This window comes from Ambystoma mexicanum, chromosome 4q, assembly GCF_040938575.1.
Source record: "Ambystoma mexicanum isolate Mex_15411 chromosome 4q, UKY_AmexF1_1, whole genome shotgun sequence".
Taxonomy (NCBI): domain Eukaryota; kingdom Metazoa; phylum Chordata; class Amphibia; order Caudata; family Ambystomatidae; genus Ambystoma; species Ambystoma mexicanum.
Window position 1 is genome coordinate 843,063,795 of NC_090928.1, and position 23,376 is coordinate 843,087,170.

Below are 23,376 nucleotides of genomic sequence, written 5' to 3' on the forward strand. Positions count from 1 at the left end.
TTTTTGATCACTGGTGACCCTTCTGTGCACTACTGCGGCAGCAAGTACAGCTTGGGAGCAAACATTGCACAAAATAGTTAGGATGAAAACACTGCCACCAGCCACATTAGTTTGTCACTGTAACCAGTAAGTTACAGGAGCAGTGAGAAAGGGGATACAGTGTAACACCCTCTGCCCTCCACTGTGCTCAACTCACAATAGACAAGATAGGAAGGATACAAAATATCACCCTGCCCTTGGGAACATGTATTGCCACGAGGAAAACAAAAAGGGAAGCCCAACGAGCTCTCATCAACACTGCTCTGTGCTGCAAAAGTCAAAGATACATGCGACAAAACCTGGAAGAAAGCATCAACAAAAATGTATACAAAGAAATACAAAATGACAGGGTAAAAGAAAATGAGTGTGGAAAAAGGTTCCCACTTACTCAGGAAAACCGACAAAAAAATGCAGTAGTCCAGAAAAGACTGCTGGTGGGGGACTAGCACATGAAGGGGAGTACACATAAAAATGAAAAATCTACCCAACAATGAAACAAGAATGACAATATTCCCATGAACAGTCTGCTTCAGGATCAAGCTGCCGTCACTATCCCCCTCCCCCAGTCCCAACTACATTTTGACCATTTATAGCAAGCACAAATATGTTCCCTGTATGCAGGCATTTCCCCAACTAGTTTGGTTAAAGGTGCCCATAACTAGACAAGGACAATTTAGGCCACGCCTTGTTTTTACCAAGTAAAACACAGACAAAAGCACATGATTGTTTACCCCAATGCTCAGAAATACCAAATCTCAGATCAAAAAGGGGGTAGCAGGACCAGGCAGGTCCCTTCTGTGACCATGACCTTATGCATGGAGTATTCGTTCTCTCAGTAATAAAGGAATTTGCCTAAAGATCTTTCAATGCTCTTTAGTGCATCATTGTATGTTTTTGTGCATGTACATATGCTGCCTCCTCAGGCCACAGCACTGTTGGCAGTCACCAGAATGTCCTCCAATACAGGGAAATCACTGCCACATCAACATGCTTTGTCACCAGGTGCTGAGAATGAGAACGCTACAGTGCACTTTTCGTGCAAGCAGGGAACAACGGTGTCCCTCACACAAGGAATCAATATTTTCTGCATCTTACAAATTCGTTTATATAATGTACTTTCTTTCTGCCAAATCCAAAGGTGAAAGGGGACAGAAGGTGGGAGGAACAAATCTTAAGATATGTTCATTAAATAGCTCGTTTCACACATCCGGTTTTAGACATCTTTTATGGTTTCTAGAGGTTGCCTCATTCGCATACTAAATAGAAAGGATGAGCAACCCAAGCAGTGTATTCATGTATTCCTTATAGGAGGCTTCATGCAGGTGTAATGACACGAAATAAATTAGGAATGTGGAAAAACTCAAATGGTCTAATACTAGCTACTGATCACTACATTATGTGCCATGCTAGTACTGCAATTCCACATTTCCTACCAACGCTGTATATTATACAGTGACATAAGGAAAGTTGCAAAAATGAAAATCTTTCCTTCCACTAACATTAATGGAAGCGCCAGCTATTTTGCCAGATCTTGAATCCTGTTCTGCATTCTGGATGCAAATAAAGCCTTTTTGCTCCATTTCCTTTCCCGGACTCCCTTATTTTGGGGCACTGGTCAGACTCAACGGTTACCAGGGCAGGGGGAGTGTCCGGCTGATTGTGTTTTTCCAGTTTTGTTTAATGTAGCACACATAACCTTACAATAAAATAACGCAGGGGTACTTTAGAAATGTATGTTCCCTGTTAATTGTGCCTTGGACAGAGTGGCAGCAGTGAACAATTCTATTCTTTTGGTACAAAATTTGTTTGCATTAAATGCCAAATACAAGTTTCAAACATCCCCATACTCCCCAGCAAGGTACTGTACCATGCAGATGGTATGGCGATTGTGGGTCCTCAGGCCAATTGCCAATTCAATGCCCTATGTTAAAGTCACCTAGAAGGTTTCTTTTAACCATTTTCAAAATGTATAATGTTAGTACATTGGGCAAGGCAAAGTTGTTGGTGTCCTCCCTTACATGCGATTCGATTTATGGTTTTATTGACAATGCTCTATATTGGAGAAAAATCTAACATTTAATTGTATTTATAAAATAGGTGTTATACTTTTTATACCTTTTGTATGTTTATTCTGTACTTTTATTAAACATTTCGAAATAAACTTCGATTGATCATATATTCGGACACAGCAATCATCCCCGTTATCTTACAGATCTCAATTCTGCACTCTGTTTCTCCCCAGGATATGACTGGAAGAGGAGATTCATGATGTGGATTCATTTTGGAATGGAAAGATCAAAAACGTCAATGCATCAAGATAGTTAGCACTGTTGACTATGGTTAATGGGCAAGAACTTTAGAGCTTTGTCATCACGGGTGCAGACTACCATCCCGCTTCGATTGGAATAACCGGTGTGCAGAGTACTAGTGTTGAACACAATGGAAGGTTCTAACAAACTACCAGCTGTCTCTCCCAACGAGATACAATTTAGTTTGTGGAAGTGTGCGGAAAAAAAATGTGCAACTACCTCTAAATTCCTAAATGCTTGTGCTTATTCTGCTAGACTAACCGATTCAGATAGAAGGTGGAAAAACGTAGCTATCAACGTGCATATATTTGAAGTCCCCTTGCTTTATTTGTGGTCCCCCGTTGAGTGCCGACCTCCATAGCATTGTGCAATTCGCTCATAGCATTCTGCCTTAACACAATTTTGCAAACCTGGTCCACAGTTTGTGTGGGAGCTTTTCGCTGATCTCTTTCCTGTTCAATGCGCTCTTTAATCTGGAGTGTTTTGGGTACTTTTCTTCCACAGCTCCCATTCCTGAGGGGATTCTCTATCAGATTGACTTGGATTCATCTATGTATGCCACAGTACAAAGCAGCAGTTCCAGAAAAACCTGCCATGAGATTTCTTACTTGCTTTTAACCGTGCAGTGCTTCTTATTCAATGCCACCAATGTCAAAAAGAGGCATTTAAAAAATCCCATGCAAGGGTCTGCGAACTTCATTTGCTAACCGTTGGGATTGAAAAGAAAATGATCAAAAGTATTAGGATTCTTCAGAATGTTTGTATTCATTGCAATACACCACTATCCTACTCTATGATGCTCATACTAGTTTCAGAGCAGGAATAACAAGCATTGGAAAAGTCTACCGTTTTGTATAGGCAAGGTATTCTGATGCACAGGTTAATATGCAGTGTATGTGGTATTCACAGAGTAAGGGTGTACAAGTTCAGTGCAAGCGTGCATGCCCAGCTGCAACATAAGTTTTAGCCTTGCCAGTGTTGCCATCATATGCCAAGTGCAGTCTCAAATGCAAGACTCTTCCCCACTGGGGAACACCCTCTTAGTTCTCTAGGTATTTTCTTTTAGAGGACGCTCCAGCGAGGAATAGTTGTTTTGCTACGCATAAAACGTTACCTGCACAGTTATATTAAAAATACACAACTACAAATGTGAGCTGTGTATCCCTCTGTGAGTTCCAGCCCCTACCCCAACACATTTGTTTTTGGCTTAATAGGCGGCAAGACAAAAGTAAAAAGGAATAAACCCCAGAAACAGTTTCCTAACAAAATGCTTCTTGAATGTTCCAGTTCCCATGAAACAACACGCAGGCAATGTATTGAAGTGCATGCTCATTACATCAGCACATTTATTAATTTGGTCCAGAATGGCACAGAAGGTACATTAAAAACTTTGCATCCATAAGACACTGAGCAAAACAAGTACATACATTTTGAAAAACAAAGGTTTACGGGATATCTTTGCCCAATGGGAACTCAGATGTAAGATCCTTACCTTTCCATGGCCCCTCTCCACCTTCTGAAAGCATTTATTAAGCGACAGGTTGTGTCTCACAGAGTTCTTCCAGCCAGTGGGTGCCGTCTCGAAGTAAGGAAAACGCTCCAGAATCCAGCCATAGATCTCCTTCACTGGTAAACACTTGTTAGGAGAATGTTCGATAGCCATGTAAATTAGGAGACTGAAGGAATAGGGAGGCTTGGAAGTGGGCGATCTCTCTGGAGTGTTAAACGAGGCTGGAGAGAAGGACGCCATGTTATCACCCTCAATGTCATACAGAGGGTTAACAACTGGCACACCCTCACTAGCAATGGTGAAGTTGTGCAGTAGATCTGTGCTCTCATGAAGCCAGTTCAAGTTTGTCAGTTCATCATCTGGAGAGCTGCAGTCCACTAAAGTGGATTTTGGCTTGGAAGCCCCCACTGCCTCTGGCAAACTTCCCATTTTGTGAATCTGACTCAACCCGGCAACTTTTTCTGCACTTGGGGTTTCTGCCTTCTTATCTGGTGTCATTCCAGTTATGGGACCCATTTAATCCCACTGTTCTGAAAAGGCAAAAAAAAAAAAAAGGTTTTCATTCAGGGCAATCCACAATATTTCAATAGTACAAACAGATGAGATGCCCGAAAAGAAATAAGACTAAGGGCTGCATTCTTCATATCCTGGCAATATCAAAACAATGCATTTCATAAGGGTGTATACCTAAAGGCAATGATGGATAAAGTCCTCCTGAGTGTATGTTTTAGAACTATAGTAAATATATCTGCGTTGCATTTCTAGGCCAACCAAGAAACACCACAAAACTTCACGATAGTAAAAGAAAATCTTTGTATTCACCACACCAAGTGTGGCCCTCTACTCTCTTCTTCGCAAGTTCATGAGCTGGAAGCATCAATTAAAAGACTGTTTCAAAAGCCAGTTTGTTAGTGTTCTTAACCGACAGGACTTTGAAATGCAGGGGCTGATGCCACCTATGCAGCAAGTGGAAGACGACAAGCTTTTCTTTCATGGGGGGTGGTGGGATTATGGAAACCCACCCTGCCCCTTGCACCAACTACTCAATACGCTATATACCCTTTGAGAAGAAAACTAAGTACATTTTAATGTATAGATCATATGCAGGAGGTGGGGTGATTACACACACACACACACACACCCCCGCCCACCCCCCTCCCCGTTACAGTAACACTCAGTTTAAAGTGTTCTCCACGCTGCTCCCTGCCCAAATAATTAGCCTCTAAAAATCCAATCCCCAATTTAATATTTTCACCACTTAATACATTCTTTGATAAATATCTGCCCTCAAAGTAGTTACCGGGATCTTTGTTCACTTCATTACCAACCAATGAGGAGCTGCAGAGATCATGTCTCGTCCCCCAAATTCACAAACCCTACTTCTATATGATAATGTTATTTTACCTGTCCTTTGTACAAAGCACATGGCCACTGGAAAGCCCCTGTAGCACCGTGGGCTTACAATTGTGGTGCTGCAAGGGTACAATTGCAGTGCTGCAAGGGTTTGGGTTTCCATTAGAATATAGACTGACACTGAATAATAAGAAACAGTGTGCTACATATAATACTATGATGAAACTGCACGAGTACCCTGCATACCAAATCACAATGCTTCTAAGATAATGCACATATCGTGGCCCGTTAAGCATTCAAACGTTAAGGTAGCAATTCAGAAGGATATTGAATTTGTTTGTGGTAGTGTGCAGCCATGAAAGAGCTACCAATGTAATGGTTGCTGGTTAGCACTTGAAGGAACTACTGAAGTCCCATTTCTGCAGTAAATCGACAATGATCTAATAAAGCTGACCTAACATGTTAATTTTCCAGCTGAAACAAACACCCGTTTACGAGGGAAGCAAGCAAGGCCAACATTGTGTGCTCCAAAATGTTATAGTATTTATTGATCTGGCGTACAGTGTTATTTTTTCAATAATTGCTACAGATTTACGCAAGCATGCCTGTCAGGTCCACATACACGCACAAATTAAATCTGGCCGCAGACAGCACATGCATCACAGGCAAGTTATTAATTCACTCTACAGGTTATGTTATACAACGTTAATACTGGCCTTGTCCAAAAGGTGGCATATTTTGTCCCCCCCACCAACATGGTGTCACAAGACCCTAGTCTGCGGAAAGAAGGGAAGAGTTTGGAAGGGGAGAGAGGTGATATGAAAGAGGGATGAGACAAGAATGCCTAAATTCGGAGGGAAAACAATTGGGCTTAAAAGGAGGGTTATGGTTGTGGTATTAGGAATGCATGTTTAAGGGGGGGCGCTGTTGCGCTCAGGAAAGATGGCCACCTGATTTGAGAGCTCTGTACCGGGAGGCGCCGCTTTCTATAAAACCACCTCACGGTGCGGCACTGCATCCTGCTTTGGGCACGGTCGCATATCACTGAAGTGTCAGTGCATGCGTGGAGCCGGCCCCCCGTCCCTTCAATCGGCATCTCCGCTGACATCCAGCCCCGGGAGGCTGGACCGCGAGCCAGCCCTTCTCCGCCCCCGCCTCTTGCTTCCAGAGACGCCGATGTCTTGGGGCCTGCTGTGGGGGAGTTGCTCCATGCACGCGCAGCGCCTTCCTCTCCCCCTCTGCGGTGGCCTGAGCGGAGGAGCCGACCTGACCCCTCCACACACATCCCCCCCACCCCCTCCAGGACCCGCCTCGCTTGCAGAGTGGTTCGCTCCGCTGCCCCTCCTGGGTGGCGTGCTGCTGCCCTACTTCCCTCGGGCCCCGGGCGAGTCGCATTCCACGGCCAGTGTTCCGCCCGACATCTGGAGTTGGACTTGCTCCATGGACATGGTCTCTGGGGCCCCCGAACACCCTGCCAATGGGGCCTGATACCCCGCCCCCTCCCGGAGACACCTGGCAGCTTCTCGCGCCACACCTCCGCAGGGGCTCGGGAGCCTACGACCTAGCACCATTCATGTCTGTGCGCAGGGCTGATGCCCCTCACCGAGCCAGCTGAAACCTGGGACAACCACTCCAAATACGTCTCTGGTCACTCCCAGCCCCTGACCTTTGCCGCCTGGCCCGAGGCACCCTTCCTCACCTCAGCGGGCTACACCTCCTGCCTTTGGACACCGGGCTCTACTACCCTCTAAAAAAATGGCTAGCCCTCCTGACTCACTCAACTATATCAGACCCCGAGAACACAGGGTGCCTCTACCCTTCCCTGCAGTCCATACTCCTGCAGCTGGTATTACTTGCTTTGCTCCACCAATCTGGTTTGCGCCGGGGGATCCCCCCCTGCTGTACACTTGGCGGGTGCATGTTGCCACTGACTGGGGCGACTCCCCTGAAGTCGGGCCTTAACGGCCAATTGTGATCTAGTACCTCCACAGCCTGCTGCAGACTTCACTCTATCGTCACCCAAAGGATCCCTGGTCACCCTGAGCCTCTCGAGCGACCCTTTACCTCACCTCATGTGACCCTACTTCTCCAGTCTGCTACCGCATCACTGCTATCTTCCAGAATCTCGGTGCTTGCCCCACACCCGGCAACATGACTAAGGGAGCGGGAAAGAAGCAGTGCCCGACCAACATGTTCAAAAAGACCCCGTCAAGGGGGATCCACCTGAGCAGGAGCCCTCCAATTTGACAACCTCGGATCCTATAGACTCAAAGAATGATGGAGTACATCCGGGAGGGCTTCACCACGCTCCACAGTAAATTGGATGACATGAATGGCCCCATATCCTCGATTAAAGCTCATATGGAGAGAACCGATGGCTGAGTGGCCGAGATCGAGACGAGAGCGAGTGCCACCGAGGACGACCTAGGCTCCCTCCGTGCAGAGGTCTCCTCCCTCTCCGAGTCCTCGAGGTCGAAAAGAAGAATGAGGACCTTGAATCCCACTCGAGGCGAAATAGCCTTCGCATTATCGGTGTTCCCAAAGACAACGTCAGTGAGCCAATGGAGGTCTATGTTGAACGTACACTTGTCACTTCTCGTCTCTCCAGAACTTTCCCAGCAGTTTGCTATAGAGAGGGCCCACCGCTCCTTGACAGCTAAACCTAAACCCGGCGCACCCCCACGGCCCATCATAGCCAGGGTCCTGAACTTCCGAGATCGTGACTCCCTCCTTAGGGCTGCAAGGGCTAAGGGCGAACTTTTGCTGGGAGGCGCCAGGATGCACCTATACCCGATTTCTCGGTAGCTGTGCAACATGAGCGCAAGACCTTCCTGGCAGTAAAGAGGAGATTGAGAGACCATGGAGTGAAATACTCCAAGTTATACCCCGCTAAAGTGAGAGTTGAATACTCCAACCGGGTGTTTTTCTTCACAATTCCAGGAGGCCTCCAGGTTCCTAGATGAACACTTTCCTGGCTAAACATCTTTCTACGCCACTTATTCATGACTGTTATATCACTCTGTTGATTGGTTACCCAAACTAGTTATTGCTGTTTATCAGTAACCTTTGAGACTATTCCTCTCAATTATGAACAAATTGGTTCACTATTGTGCGACCGTGCCATGCCCATTCGTGCAAAATCCTCTCCAAGTTACGCATGATGTTATTGTCCGGCGCCATGTTCATCCTTAAATTGCCCCCTGGTTCGGAGCATCGCCACCTGGCCGGTCCACAGGCCCCCCGGCGTTGATGCCTTTGGTTTGGATTTGGTTGATGGGATATAGGGTTATCATTCCTCTGTTTGGGGGAGGTATGTGGGTGGGGGTGGGAATTGTTGGGTGTTATGTTATAAAAAGCTTGGCGTTCGCAGAAGAGGTTGAGTGAGAGGCAGTGTTGTACCGGCGGTACTACAGAGCTGTCGGATTGTTTTCACCAGTCACTGGGGTCACCACACCGACTCCAACTTCATGCAGAACGTCACAGGTTCAAAATCCTGTTTCTCCAGGAGACACATGCCTTTACCGAACATTGTGCAAAATTCGCCAAAATGTGGGGCCCCCAAAGATACGCTACCAATTACTCTACCCAAAAGCCGTGGGGTCATGACCCTAATCCACTTAAGTTTGACTCCATATACTCACAGATCGACCCCAAGGGCAGATATGTGCTACTCCATGGCACCCTTCAGAACAGGGAGAAGGTCCTCCTTAATATCTATGGCCCCAACATCGACGATCCAGAGTTCTATCTACACCTTAAGTCCTTCCTCGACAGCTTCCCTCTAATACCAATTATCTGGGGGGGGGTATGACTATTACAATTTTTTACATTGACCTCGACAGATCCGGCTCCAGACCCCGCCAACTTACCAAAGCAGCCTACGCTACATTGTCGTCTCTCCCCCGGATTGCACTGGTTGATGCGTGGAGGCTTCTTTACCCCGACTCCCGCTCCTACTCCTTGGTGCAGGACTCCTTCTCCCGAATCGATAGATGGCTGGTGTCCGACATACTGATAAAAATGTGACTCAAATGATCCTTCCCAGAATCCTTTGACCATTCACCAGTGACTATTACCCTTTGCTGGGGCCCTGACCGTGATCGGACTAGAGACTGGAGAATGAACCCTCACTCCCTCCTCGACCCTGTTTTTAGCTCCGAATTGGAGAAAGCCATTGAAGAGTTTTTTTTAAATAAACACTGATTCGGTATCCTCACAGGCCACCCTGTGGGAATCTTTTAAAGCTTATATCAGAGGCATGGCACTCTCAAAGGAGAATGGCATCCTTAAAACAATTTGCAAGAACATCGCAGAAAGTGAGTCCACACCATAAACTCTAGAAACCCAATACTCCTTCCACCAAACCCCTGCAATCCTTGCATCCATAAGTGCGGAGAGGGTGAGCATCCAGGCCACTTCCTGGCTAGGCTTCACAGACGTGAGCTTGGTGCCCCTCGCATCCCCGGGGTGGAAAGACCCGACGGCTCCCTAGCCACCTCATCGCATGATATCAACTCAGAGTTCCTTTCCTTCTATGAATCCCTATATGCCAATGCAGACAGTGCCCAGATACCGGAGATTGACTCCCATCTTGATGCCCTTCCTCTCTCGATACTTTCCCCCGCAACTATTGGCTCTCTCGACACTCCATTTACCCCTGAAGATTTCTCAGACGCCATAGACTCCCTTTCCTCAGGGAAATCCTCAGACTCAGTTGGCATCCCAATCGAATTCTATAAACGCTACAAATCGCTTCTACTTCCCCCATCTAATAGCTCTTTGGGAGAAATCGGTGGAGGCTGGCAAATTCCCTCCTTCTCTCCGTGAAGCCACAATAACTGTCTTACTCAAACCTGGCAAGCCCCCCCACACAATGCGGATCGTACCGTCCACTCTCGCTCATTAACTGCAACGACAAAATTTACGCCAAACTATTAGCACTACGCCCAGCTCCCTATATGCCCCACATCATTCACCATGACCAAGCTGGCGTTATTCCAGGTCGCCCCACCTCCTTGAATCTGAGGCGCCTCTTCAATATTATCAGCAAAATACACCCACATACTCATGCAGTAGCCGCCACACTTGATATGCAAAAAGCGTTTGACTCTGTGTCATGGAAGTACCTCTGGCGGGTTCTTGAGAGTGCAGATTTGGCCCCTCCTTTCTCTCCTGGATTAGATTGCTATACTCCGATCCAGTAGCCAGGGTCCGCACTGAGGACCGGTGCTCTCCCCTTTTCCGCATTGCTAGAGGGACGAGGCAGGGTTGCCCATCCTCTCCCCTGATCTTCGCAATAGTGATGGAACCATTCGCGGACATGCTATGACAATCCCATGCACATAGAGGCCTACGAACTGCAGGCCAGTCTGATATAGTGTCCCTGTGTGCCTTCTCTTCACCCGCTCACCCTCTACCAACTTGGCCCAGATACTAGAAGATGTGATCCATTTCGGGCATATCTCCGAACTGAAAGTGAATTGCTCTAAATCCACCCTCTTCCCGCTTACAGACTGTACGTGTCCCCCTCCTGACACCCTGGGGTTTGTATGGGCTGAATCAAAATTCACCTATCTGGGAATAGAAATAGCTTGCCACCCTGACTTGGTCTTTGACGAAAACTACCGAAAATACCTCACGAACCTTGCAACAAAGGCACTGGGCTGGAGTAGACTACTGATTTCCCTTGCAGGCAGGATAGGGATACTGAAGATGATAGTGCTGCCCCAACTCCTGTATAGATTCACCAATATTCCTCTATGGCCAGGTGAAGAGTTCATCCAAACATTGTCTCGTACGCTCAACACCTTTTTGTGGCACTCCGGTGCGGTCCGTCTTAAACTCAGGACCTTGTCCACTCCAATGGAAGGAGGCGGCTTCGGTGCTCCCGACTTCCTCAAATACTGGCTGGTGGCACAGATCCAATTCACGTCACATTGGTTTAACACATTGGACCCCCCTCCACATGTCAGGCTCGAAAATCTGACGGTAAGCGACCGGGACATTCGCTCCCTAGTCATTAAACCCATGCCGATAATCCTGGTCTCACTTGACCCGGTGGCTTGCACGTCCCTGGCCCTAACCAAAACATGGAAGCTACTAGGTACCGCCCACCCTTTCCATGGTAACCTTCCACTTTGGAACTTCCTCCCGGGGGTCCCAGGTGTACCACCGTTCATAGTGCACAGATGAGGAGAGGCGGGATACGAGTTGATCCGAGACATCTTTGAGCAGGGCAACATTATTGAATGGCCAGACCTCCCACTGTCCCTGAGACGGAGACAGTCTATGTGGCTCCAGTACTCATCTCTCCGGAAAACCCTTAAACGCAAATACTCCACTTTTCCAGCGATACCGCTGGATGATCCCGCTATTACGGAGTTAACCTCCCCCACGCCCACGAGAGTTAAAGTGTCCAGACTCTACACCATGATGCAAACTAGATCCACCCCTGCGTTCACCAAATTGAAACACGTATGGGAAAACGATCTTGGGTTGGAAATGACCGATGAGCGCTGGGCCCATATGTGCGCATGCATACACGGGGTATCCTTCAACTGCTGCTTAAACTGAATTAATTTGAAGGTACGCCACAGCTATCACTACACCCCAAACAGACTACATCACATGCTTAAAGACCACTCCCAAGATGCCCCAGATGTGGCTGTGATACCGCTGACAATATACACATGATCTGGTCCTGTCCCCGCCTTGCCCAATTCTTGAGTTCGGTATGCTCCACCATGTCAGACATTCTTTACCACCCTGTCATCCCATCCCCAAACAGATTTCTCTTCCATGAATTTCCTGAACTCTGCCGAGACTCCAGAAAACTGGCCGGCCTCTGCATGCTACTTGCAGTACGGTCCATCCTGCTCTGCCGACTTCGACCTTCATCACCCACTCATGCGCAGTGGCTCAGGGCGGTCACTTCGGCCTCAGACACTGAAGAATCCTGGACCCTACTACAGCCAACACTCGAGACCCAGAGACATTTGGTACAAATTCCGATCCTATATGAGTGGTATGGATACAGACACTGCATCTCCAGTTCCCTCCCCACCTCTCCCCAGTTTCCCCCCCTGAACTGCTGTCTCTCCAGTCCTGCACCCACTCTGTACATACACTCCCCCAGTGCATAATCAAGTTGTAAACTGACTCTGTATACCTGTACTATCTACTGTTACTGTATTGCACCTGCCTTGTATGTTGCTCACCTGTTCTTGTGCTGCCAAGCTAAATAAATAAAAGTTGTTTTTTTTTTTTTAAAAAAGGAATGCATGTTTAACTGATTAGTGATCAGTAAGCATGAGACGGACCGATCATTTCCTGCGATGCCATATATAGAACCGATGAAGCATGGTACTATATGTAGTTTGAGAGAGTTTAGGTGACTGATAAGGTGCCGCAAGGAAAGTTTTCTTAGAGCATGGGTGCACAACATACCGCCCACGGGCCAGTTGCAACCCGCCATGCTGTTTTTTCCAGCCCGCGAGGCAAAAAATATGGAGGGCGACCCGCGAGCAGCATTGGCCGCCCTCCATTAGGAAAGTCTTTGCTGTCTTCCGGGCCAGACAAAACACTGGCCGTCATTGGCTCAGCACACACGCACCACGTCACTCCTACGAGCCACGTAGTGCGTGTGTGCGCTGCACCAATGGAGTGCCAGCTCTACGGCTGGCATGGCCAGTAAGGCTTGATGCCGGAAGGCATTTCAGCCTTGCTTGCCACACCAGCCGTAGTACGATTCCACTTACCTCGCCAGCGTTCCAGTTTACCTGCCTTCCAGCACATCTCCGGTAAGTGGTCTGTGTGTTTGTGTGTCGGGTCTGTTCTGCTGTATGTTTGTGTTGTGTATGTTGAGATAGGGGGAAATGCCGGATTTGTATGAATGTTTGTTTTTGAGTGTTTGTGTTGTGTATGTTGAGATGGGGGGGGGGGGGGTCAGGTCGGATGTGTATGAAAGTTTGTTTTTGAATGTTCGTGTTGTGTATGTTGAGATGCATGTATGGGTGCATGCTTCAGAGTTTGTGTGCTGGTTTGGGTCTGTATGGGTGCATGCTTGAGAGTGTGCCGAGTTGGAGGTGGGGGGTTCGGGTGTGCATGAATGTTTTTGTATGTTTGTGTTGTGTGTGTTGAGATGCATGTATGGGTGCATGCTTCAGAGTTTGTGTGCTGAGTTGGGGGTTTGGGTCTGTATGGGTGCATGCTTGAGTGTGTTTGGGGCATAGTGTTTGGTTGGGGGTGAGGGGGCCATGGGGCATAGTGTTTGGTTGGGGGTGAGGGACAGGGGGCATAGTGTTTGCTTGGGGGCGAGGGACAGGGGTCATAGTGTTTGGTTGGGGGTGAGGGACAGGGGTCATAGTGTTTGCTTGAGGCGTGGGGGCCATGGGGCATAGTGTTTGGTTGGGGGTGGGAGCCATGGGGCATTGTGTTTGGTTGGGGGTGAGGGGGTCATGGGACACTGTTTGGTTGGGGGTGGGAGCCATGGGGCATAGTGTTTGGTTGGGGGTAAGGGGGTCATGGGACACAGTGTTTGGTTGGGGGTGGGAGCAATGGGGCATAGTGTTGCACTCCAAGAGTGAACTCAATAATAAAGCTAAAACAGGCACAGTCAGGAGATGTACATCCTTTGCTTTTTTGAGGAAACCTGACTCAACGAAGGCCATACTCCTCTTGGGCAACCCAAACAGCAAACTATAGCAGTCCAAAATAACGGAATGTCCAATCAAGGGTCAATAAAATATATATAATTCAATTAAACAGACAATATACAATAATTACAGTGAAATAAATGATAGCAATGGCAAATGTGTAGTACAAAATGTAAGTTTGAAATGCAATAAAAATCGTTACCCCTCAAAAACATTTTTTTCCATGTGTTTCATACAAATTGGGGGTTGAAAAAGCCTCCTGACATGTCCCGCCTATCACCCCGCCCACTTTACTTTTCGGCCCACTATAGCCCTCATGCAAGGTACTTTCGGCCCTCTGTCAAAATCAGTTGTGCACCCCTGTCTTAGAGCAATTTTCCCTCCATATTCTTTTGTTTTTGCACTTTGTCCTGACTTTTTGTAGTGAAGCCTTCAACTCCATAAGCAGAGGAGTCCTTCAGCCATTCCCCAGAGATCTGGTGAGGAGCCTAATATCCTGCACAGCATGAAGACTTCAGAAGACTGGTGGACCGATCCTGAGAAGGCCTGGCGACCAACTTTTGCTGCAGTCCCATCTGGCTAGTGATCTTAGACCTTCATCAGTGCTTTGTCCCGTGGCTGTGGTGGGTACAATCATATTCTGGTAACCCAGCAAGTTGAAGCCCTCGGAAATGTTCCTGGACCAGCCAGAAACTCAAGGGGTCTTCAGCTTGTCCTGGAAAATTGTGGCATCCTAGCTTCGACGGGGGCCAAGTTAGAGGACAGACTTCAACCGTGACACCTGTGTCCCCTGCTGTCACTGTGCAACGTGACCTTCCCTGAAACCAGCGTTCTCGCATCTGTTTGACCGGCCTAAAGAGTCCTGCACCAGTGCATGATGAACTGGTCATCGATAAGAAGATGCACCGAGCTGCTGTACCCAATCGGAACTCTTCCTGCACCGCAGCTGCTGAGCTTCTTCAACCGGAACCAACGGCAGGAAAACCAACCTCAGGTGACCTACCAAGTCTGGAGAAAAACCATGGTACGGGAGGTAAGTGTTATCGATACTTGATACTTACCTGCCCCCCTATCTCCACTTTCTGTCACTTAAAAACTCCTACAACAGTTTGGCTTTGGCTTCAAAAGCCCAGAACAGTCTTGTTCACTAAAATAAATCCTCTTCTGACTTTTTAAACCTGTCACATCCCCAGGATTCTCCCCCTAATGTTTTCCCACTCCCTAAAACTAATTGTAAACTTTTTGAACTTTTGGGCACAGGGCCCTATACAACTTGGAGATGGACTTTGCAAGTTAGGGCTGATGTTCCTTTGGACTGTGTAAGATCCATTTACTTCCCTTCTGGGTATTGCGTGGTGAACTGAATTTTTACACTAATTCACTGTGTGTGTTTATGTATTTTACTGTTGTGAGATATGCTCACTGTGTTGGACTCATCGTGGACCCCAACACACACACGACTTAACCTGGACCACTCTCCATGCTACCTGGATTGGTTTGGCTACAGCTCCCAGAGTTGTCCCTGTTCGCTATAACTAGGTTGACCTCCTAAACTCTGTCCACCAAGTCAGAGTTTAGAAATCCAGTCTAACAGGTGTCAAGTGAACTCTAATACCGTGGAGGCTTTAACCAGATACGTTTTAATAAACAATTCCTGTATCAGGGAGAGCACTGGATTTGCCAAGCCGGCTGGCCATCCCTGCATCAGCAGAAAGCACTGGGTTTGCCAGACATTCCCTTTATCAGTGGTCCAACACAAAAATTGGGGATCTAAGAATATTTGACACAAGCTCATCATATCTGCTCTTGCCCTCGCCCGACAACATATCCTGCCCGACCTCCCAACTCTTGGCCTCTTATACTTCCAGTCACCTAGCTTGGAAAACCTGGTGCCCTCACCTGATAAAGTGCAGGAGAAAGAGAGAGAGAGAGACAGAGAGTGCAGGAGAAAGAGAGACAGAGACGGAGAGAGTGCAGGAGAAAGAGAGAGACAGACGGAGAGAGTGCAGGAGAAAGAGAGAGACGGAGAGAGTGCAGGAGAAAGAGAGACAGAGACAGAGTGCAGGAGAGAGAGACACAGACGGAGAGAGTGCAGGAGAAAGAGAGACAGAGACAGAGAGAATGTCTGAAATGGGGCTTGGGACTGTGTAATGCTGGAAATGCATCGGAGGGACAGGGCCTCTGTATCCTTGTCCTTTACTGATTTTTATCGTGTGTTCTGTCGTGTTTTCCGTGCAGGAGTTCATGTGGGACTCCTGGCGGTGCAGCTCTCTTTTGCTTTGGTGTACAGACCCATAGGATACCCTTATGGCACCCATGGGTGGGGGTATAACCCTGTGCCCCTAGTGTATGTTTTTAGGCACCTGTGGGTGGCCCACAGAGCAGGGTACGGGTTGGTGGCAGCTTGATGCTGAATCGGCAGGTGCCCTGAGTGGCCTCCATTTTGGGATGCCCAGGCCCTGTCCTTGGAATCTGTAGAATCCTGATGGGAAACAAGATGGCTCCCATGGCCTCTTGCCTTCCATCGCCGGTTACCTTGATCTTCCCAAAGTCCCAGGAAGCCCCGACTCTGTCCCTTCCCCCTGACTGGCTGTTGGGTGGAAGTTCCATATATGGTAGTGTGGGGAAGTGCCGACCAGACTGGCTGGAGCCTTCCCAACCCGTATGCTGTGGGTACACCTGTGGGTGGTACCTGGGTGAATGGAGTGTGTGACTAATATACACTTCTTGTTGTGGATATCTGGTATCTGGTCTTTGACACAATGACTGAGACAGCCCTGCCCAAAACTGGTATGAATTCAGTGTAGTGTTGAATGGCGTGATACTTGTCCGAATCCACATTCTGTGTTGCGAGTGTCTGGATGAGGAAGAATGGCCTGAATGCACTGTGCGCCTGATTGGCTGAATGACTGCCGAATGTCCTTCTGAGTGATTGGTTGCCCCAGTGCGACCCAGCAGAATGAATGGGAGATGAACAGTATATCTGGGGGCTCTCACTGCTAGAAATCGTTCAGGAGCTGAAGAGAAACTGGATTGAAACTGAAGCTTGACCTTGACGCCCTGCTGCAAGAGAAGAATTGCTGTTGCTCTACTTCACCGATCTGAAAGCGGTTGTGTCTCCAAGAACTGATCCAAGAGAGGACCTGGTAAGGAGACCTCTCCCCGAGCTACGAGCGACCATCGTGCACCAGCTGATCTTTGCCAAAGCTCCCTGGTAGACAGACCTACAAAATGCTGCCGACCGGAGACGGGGACTGCTGCGGAATCCCAAGGAGAAGCGCCCAGACTGTTGTCCGTCACCGTCGACGACCGCCGTCGCCGACCAGAGCCGCAGTGCTCCCGTTGCCTAAGAACATTTCATCCAAGGACTCTCTCGTCTGCACCGTCTACCACTTTGTCCAGCCAGAGAAATTCCAGGCCGCCAACGCGCTGAGGAACATCCGCCGGTGGGTTTCCCGCCACCTAAAGACCACAGAGATGCCGGACGACACGACAAACTCTTTGTGGTCCTGAACTATCGACATAGAGGTGCCCCGCACGACTCTTCCTTGCAGGACGTCTACGCTCAGTCGTCGACGAGCACTGCTAGGAACGAAGCTGCCACTTCACTGCCGTAGTTCACCCTGTTCATCGCCGGACGTTTGACGACCCATGGCTCCTGCCTTAAAGGGAGTGCACTCAAGAAGGGCCGTCAATTTCCCAACGAGGAACTCGACAACACCAGGTACTTTGGGGTTGCTGAACTATTGGAAAGACTCTTGTGAACAATATATGGACTGGACTTGTGATATATCTTTATTCTACAGGTTGCCCAGGTGTGGGGGGGGGGGGGGGGTACCTCCACTGTGTCTAGCAGCAGGGGCCAGTATTCTGCCAATTGTTCTAACCAACTGCTTTCCTTATATCTATTGTTGGTTGCCTTTATGAACTGATTTATGTGACATTTAACCGTACAGTTGATGCACTTTAAAAAGATTGAATAGTGATTGTGGTACCACATAGTGTATAGATTTGCCATTGTAGATAAAGTACAAAGTGAGTTATCGTGATATTGTACATAACCTTGAATAATAATTATATAAAGACTGTTTTAACTAATACAGTGTGCAGACATTCCTTTGTGGGTGCTTGGGGCCTACACTGTACTTAAGAACCAGGCCGCATCACCTCCAGAGAAGCTAGGCCTGATTGCTCGGCCATTGCTACCAACAATAGAGAATCTTGGCTGGGGTCCTCTGTGCCTCTCCTCTACCCGATAGAGAGCAGGAGTACAGACCCCCCCCCTCCAGTCTTTACAGACTGTACAGTCATAATCTGTATCTCTGCTGCCAGACAGTGTCACTTGGCAGTTGTGGTGACCAGTGGCTATGCATGATTGTATAACGACTATCTGTTTGAATGGTGCGATTCTTACACTGGTGGCCTTGGTCCTAGCCTGGAGGGCTGCTGCAACTGTTCATCAGATCACTGTTGGAGGCCAGGCTAATACAAAGAAGAAAAGCCTGCAGAGGATGCAGTGGTCGAAGTGTACGAAAAGAAGTAGTGGAACCATGTTCCCTGCTGGCCTGCCCCTGCGCCCCACAAACCCCATTGCCACAACCCCTCCCACACACAATACACCCCCCAAACACTTGCACCTGCTGTTTAAGGGAACGTTCCGTGCAGTGCGCTGAAAGGGAAGGTTTCAACTTCTTCCTACACTTATTTTAAAACAAAACCATTCTGGAACATTTTCTTTTTAAAATAAAAGTATAGGAGCTGTACAAGGTAATAAAAAAAAAAAAAGTATAGGAACACCGCTCTCGCTCACTTCGACCACTGAGAGGATGACCCCCTGCAGCTGACCAGCATCTACACAAGTGCTGTCCCTGAGAAGCCCCCTGCTACCTTGTCTGATCTGAAGGCGGACTTCATTGGGCAACTAGCCTCGAAACCGACTGAGCCTTCGGATGTGTGTGGTTAATTTTACGATAATGTATTCCTTTCATGGTTTACATAAACATCTTCTGTAGACAGCAAAGAGAAAGGCAATACAAAATGGATGTACATATTTTAAAGTGTGCGTTTTCATTTACAAAGTGCTTTTCTTGTCTACATACCTTTATTAAAAAGGAAACTATTTGGCTCCGCCCAAATACTTTGTCCTACTTACAGTACACCCCTATATGTAAGTTAAGTCCTAATGAATAATTGTATTTTTATATTTACCGGGTTAACTGGCATTGCTGTGTGTGGACTCATTGCAGCCCTAGACCACTCTTGCACCCTTCCTGAGACTAAGCCTTGCTGCTCTGATACCGGACCTTGATTGGGTTTGGCTAACCTCTCACGGTCTTCCCTCTTCACCATAACCGGGTGATCTCACAAAATCCACCTACCAGAGACGATTTTGGAAATCCATCTTACACGCATTTAAAGAGAAAAAAACAACAACTGCCACCTCACTGTTGTCCATGAAACTAGCAGAGAGCAGTTTAAGTGTGGTTCATCAGGGTTAAAAATGTGCCAGCCTGAGATGCAGGGGCACATCCCATGCACAGTAGTGCTTTTTGTCCGACTGGGAGTAACTGACAGTTAAAAAAAAAAGTTACCAAAACCTCCTCCGAGACAATATGAGCAGGTGCTCAGCAATAAATCCCATGGTTGAGCCCTGGAAAACAGCCCAAATTAAGCACTGATCACAGCATCCTTGCATTAAAAAAAAGACCAACAGAAAAAAATGCTGCATGGTTTGAATCCATACAAAAATGAAACCACATACACACAAACACGCAGATTTGATAAAGATTCCGTCCTGAAATGTTGCAACAAACTGAGGCGCGTACTACTTCTTAGTTTCTTGCCACTGAGGAAGGGCTGGGGATCGAGTGCCAAGGGCGTGTTTCTCGTCGATTTAAGCAATTGCGACATTGCAGACAGCCCTTCAATGGTAGTCCAGATGAAGCTACTAAAAGTAGATGGGACAAAAACCCTCAGATGTGGCATTTAGTACACACAGCAGACTATGCCTTTTCAAAACTGAAGGAAGGTCGGCGAGGGGAGGGGGGAGTGAGGGGTGGGCAGGAAAGAGTTAATTTAACTTGATTAACACAACAAAGTTCACCTGCTTAAGTGTTAAACAGCTACTAGCTACTGCCTTTGTCTTTATGCAACTTAAAGAGATCTTAACAAAAGGGTAAAAAAGCAATCGCTTTAGGCTAATGAAGACCAAATGTTAATTAGGTGTAAACTGCACCCTCAATGGTCTCAATTTGCGCCTTCCAATTCAACGTCGCATAGCAACAACCAGGCCCCCTCACTAATTTAAAAATACACGCAGATTTCTCCAATGTAGCAAACGGAAATCTATTTTGTCAAATCGTGAGATTAAACGTGAAATTAAGTGCGACACAAAGAGAGGTTTTTAAACCATGCTTTTCTGCATTGCTAAACTTCTCAATGGATCCGATGAAGTTATAATCAGATAATTTAAAATGGTCAGTTAAATAAGAGCTAATGCAATGCAGAGACATCGTTGGAAATTTTCTAATACTAAAGTGTATCGCTGCAGTACAAAAGTGCATGGTTTAAAAATACACGAGCTATTTAGACCTGCATTCTTTCTACCGTGCCCTTGATATGTATACTTTAGTTTACACGGTACGATATGAGCACCGCAAATCCATTACAGTAGAGCTTTGTCGTCAAGGTTACTGCTGACCACAGCAAAGTGTAGCAAGAAACACCCAATGGACAAAACAGTTCACAGTTCAATTACACGAAAATGGATTAAAGCGCAGTCCGTATTCGGTACCTAAATGAACATCAAAGTTCGCTTACAATAAAAATACATGTAGAAAACGTAAATTGCCTTTCAAAACGTAAGCCATGCCATATATCTGCAAATGTTGGTTTAGCAACAAATGTAACAGGGTCTCTCTCAAGACCCTGCAGAGGCCCCCAGATTAACGATGGGATCGTGGTCCCAAATATTCTGGCTCGGAACCGCCAGCACCCCCTTTTTCCAAATATTTAAGAACAGCTTTTTAGGTTCAAACGGTGTGCACCTGTTATAATTTGCTTGCAAGAGAATGGGACCCACTGCTCCTTTCTTGCGTTATTTTCCAAGTGTTCACGAATAACCTCCTGAAAGGCAAGTGTTTATTGGGGGCTTGGGGGGCAGAAGGAGGACCCCTCTTCCTCCCTGGTAGGATCTCACAATACAGAACTCGCCCCCCTCAGGTCTCCAAGTGCACAATACCATTTCTTACCCGCCAAAAGTCAATTATCACTATGTGGCGGGCACAACTTTTGAGGCCTGCCACAGTAAATAATTTCCAGCCGCACTACTAGGAGTACAGGAATTGATAGAAAAATTGCAGATTAACAATACCTAAGGCCCTTACATCCGGGATTGTCATCTTAATTAAAAGAGCATACTATTTTAGAGGTAAAGCGAAAAGGAACAACCCAACGAAGGTCACTCATCAGCTAAATTAGTAACCATGGCTTTGAAGAGGCAAACCGGCCTTCCGCTAGGGCAAGAAAGATAGCAAACAAATTAGGACGTAAGAGCCCGTTTAGTTAAAGGATGTAACATTTTAGCTAGTACTACATTGTAGAAGTGAGATGAAAAAGCCCAGCTAGGAACTGAAACCTCTCCAAGTACTCACAGGCACAAGTTAAATTCAGACAATTGTGTCTTACATTAGTTGCTGAAGGCTTGTTGGTTGACCGCAATTTACCAGAGTGGGTTCAGCCTCAGTGAAGCGTACAATAGACGCCAGAGGTTTCATATAAAATTAACGGTCACAAAGTTATCAGCATTACAATAAAAAGCCTACATTTACTTAAAACCATAAAATCTCATTACTATATTGGACAAGAGATTAGCTGCCCCTCGAACAGATTCCGTAGGGATCGAAATTAAGATTGAATAAGCAGAAGGCAAAAGCAGCTCGCTGGAGAACTAGAAGCTAGTACATAGGGTTCCACAAATGTAACTTTCACATGTGATGCAAACCAAATGTTTTTCCCATTCTCTAGGAGTCCTCATGCTTGAAATGTATAGATGTGTCCTAGCTAGTTTATAGATTGTCCCAAATACACAGCGTTAATGTAACAGTTTGTTTGGCATCAGTTGGCTCAGAGAGCCAAAAGTAGCCCCTCGTAGCTGTAGAAGTCAACCTAACTGGGCACTTCTATGATACAAGCAAAAGCTAAATAGCTCCAAGACCCCCACTCAATTTAGAACACTGTTCTGCCCCACTGTAGATGTTGGAGGTTACCCACCACCATAGATGTGGCTTCATAATTGTGCTCGCTATCTTTCACAATGTCAGAACCAGACATGTCTTACATTTGAAAATTACCCACCAACAGACTGATTAAGGAGGAAAAGTATTACCATTTAGATCAGAAGTGGAAAGTAAATTGTCATCTCTGCCGGCAGTGATTATGTCCCAGCAGCTGTCATGGATGCACAGGTGACCTTTAAACCTGCCTTGTGCCAAAATTGTGGTAGTTCAGTCATGCCAGTAGAATGGGTACAATTACCATGGACATTTTGAAGGGGGAGCAGGGTTATTAGCAGGCCTCTTTCAGAAACAGAATAACACCCCCCCCCCCCTCACTTTATATTCATACACATAAAATCATGGCATCCATCCCTTTGCAGATGGCCATACATCACAATAACATGCTGACAATCCACCCCGGTTCGGGTTCCTGGTGACAGATTGCACACCATCTTGAGCAGAGTTGTCCTATTCTATTCTACCCATTGTTCGCCAGGAAGTCTTTCAGGTCCTCTTGGAAATTGTGGTGAAACTTTGAACCCCTCCCCCCCCAAATGCCAGCAAGGATAGGGAACTGTGGTGTTGGACGTGCAGGTCATAGATTGGGCCTCAAAACGTGCACTCCTAGCCATTGGTTAGTAATAGATAACTCTTGGCAAGTATGAAATTAGGTTTTCTATGTATGCATAAAATTGAGGTGGCAAATGACTGCCTGGCTAGTAGTTTCACATTTGTACCCATCCTAAATACTTTTTCCCCTGAACATGCTCCGAAGTGACCTAATTCATAGAGACGCTTCAGTTTTGGGTCGCACCCAGTAAGCAGGTGGCACTTCTGGAGAACAAGGATGCCCCCCCCCCAATGTCATGATGGGGAACTTTAACCTTTCTAAGCCATCTGCAGCTACCTGCCTTGAACTTCTCACCTATCGAACCAATCCCTCTACTCCTTCGACAACCAACCCACTCTGGCAGGAATTGTTGAAATGGTCTTGCTCTCCCATTCACGCTCCTCCTCCTTCACTTTACCATCTCAGCCCCTTCACCCCCTCGCCCCCTATCTCCCCTCTTTAATGAACACGTGGAAAATCAGGCAGGACCCTCTTGTCCCCAACACAAGGATCTCTCTTCTGCAACTTTCCCCTGCTCATGCCTCTTCCAACGACCATGCTTTCTCTGACTTTCACTATGCACTTGGGACTCCATACACACTATCCGGCCCCAGCCTTGGATTAC

The 23,376-nt window shown here is 47.1% G+C and overlaps 1 protein-coding gene across 2 annotated transcripts in view; it reads right to left on the bottom strand.

Annotated features, from left to right (window-relative positions):
- The window catches only part of FOXN2 (forkhead box N2), a 223,044-nt gene that overhangs the window by 163,924 nt on the left and 35,744 nt on the right, over positions 1-23,376 (bottom strand). For both annotated transcript variants that reach the window (XM_069608411.1, XM_069608412.1), the window contains exon 2: positions 3,841-4,388. In XM_069608411.1, the coding sequence (XP_069464512.1) occupies positions 3,841-4,374 (534 nt within the window). In that variant the 5' untranslated portion in view covers positions 4,375-4,388. The remainder of the gene's footprint in view (positions 1-3,840; positions 4,389-23,376) is intronic.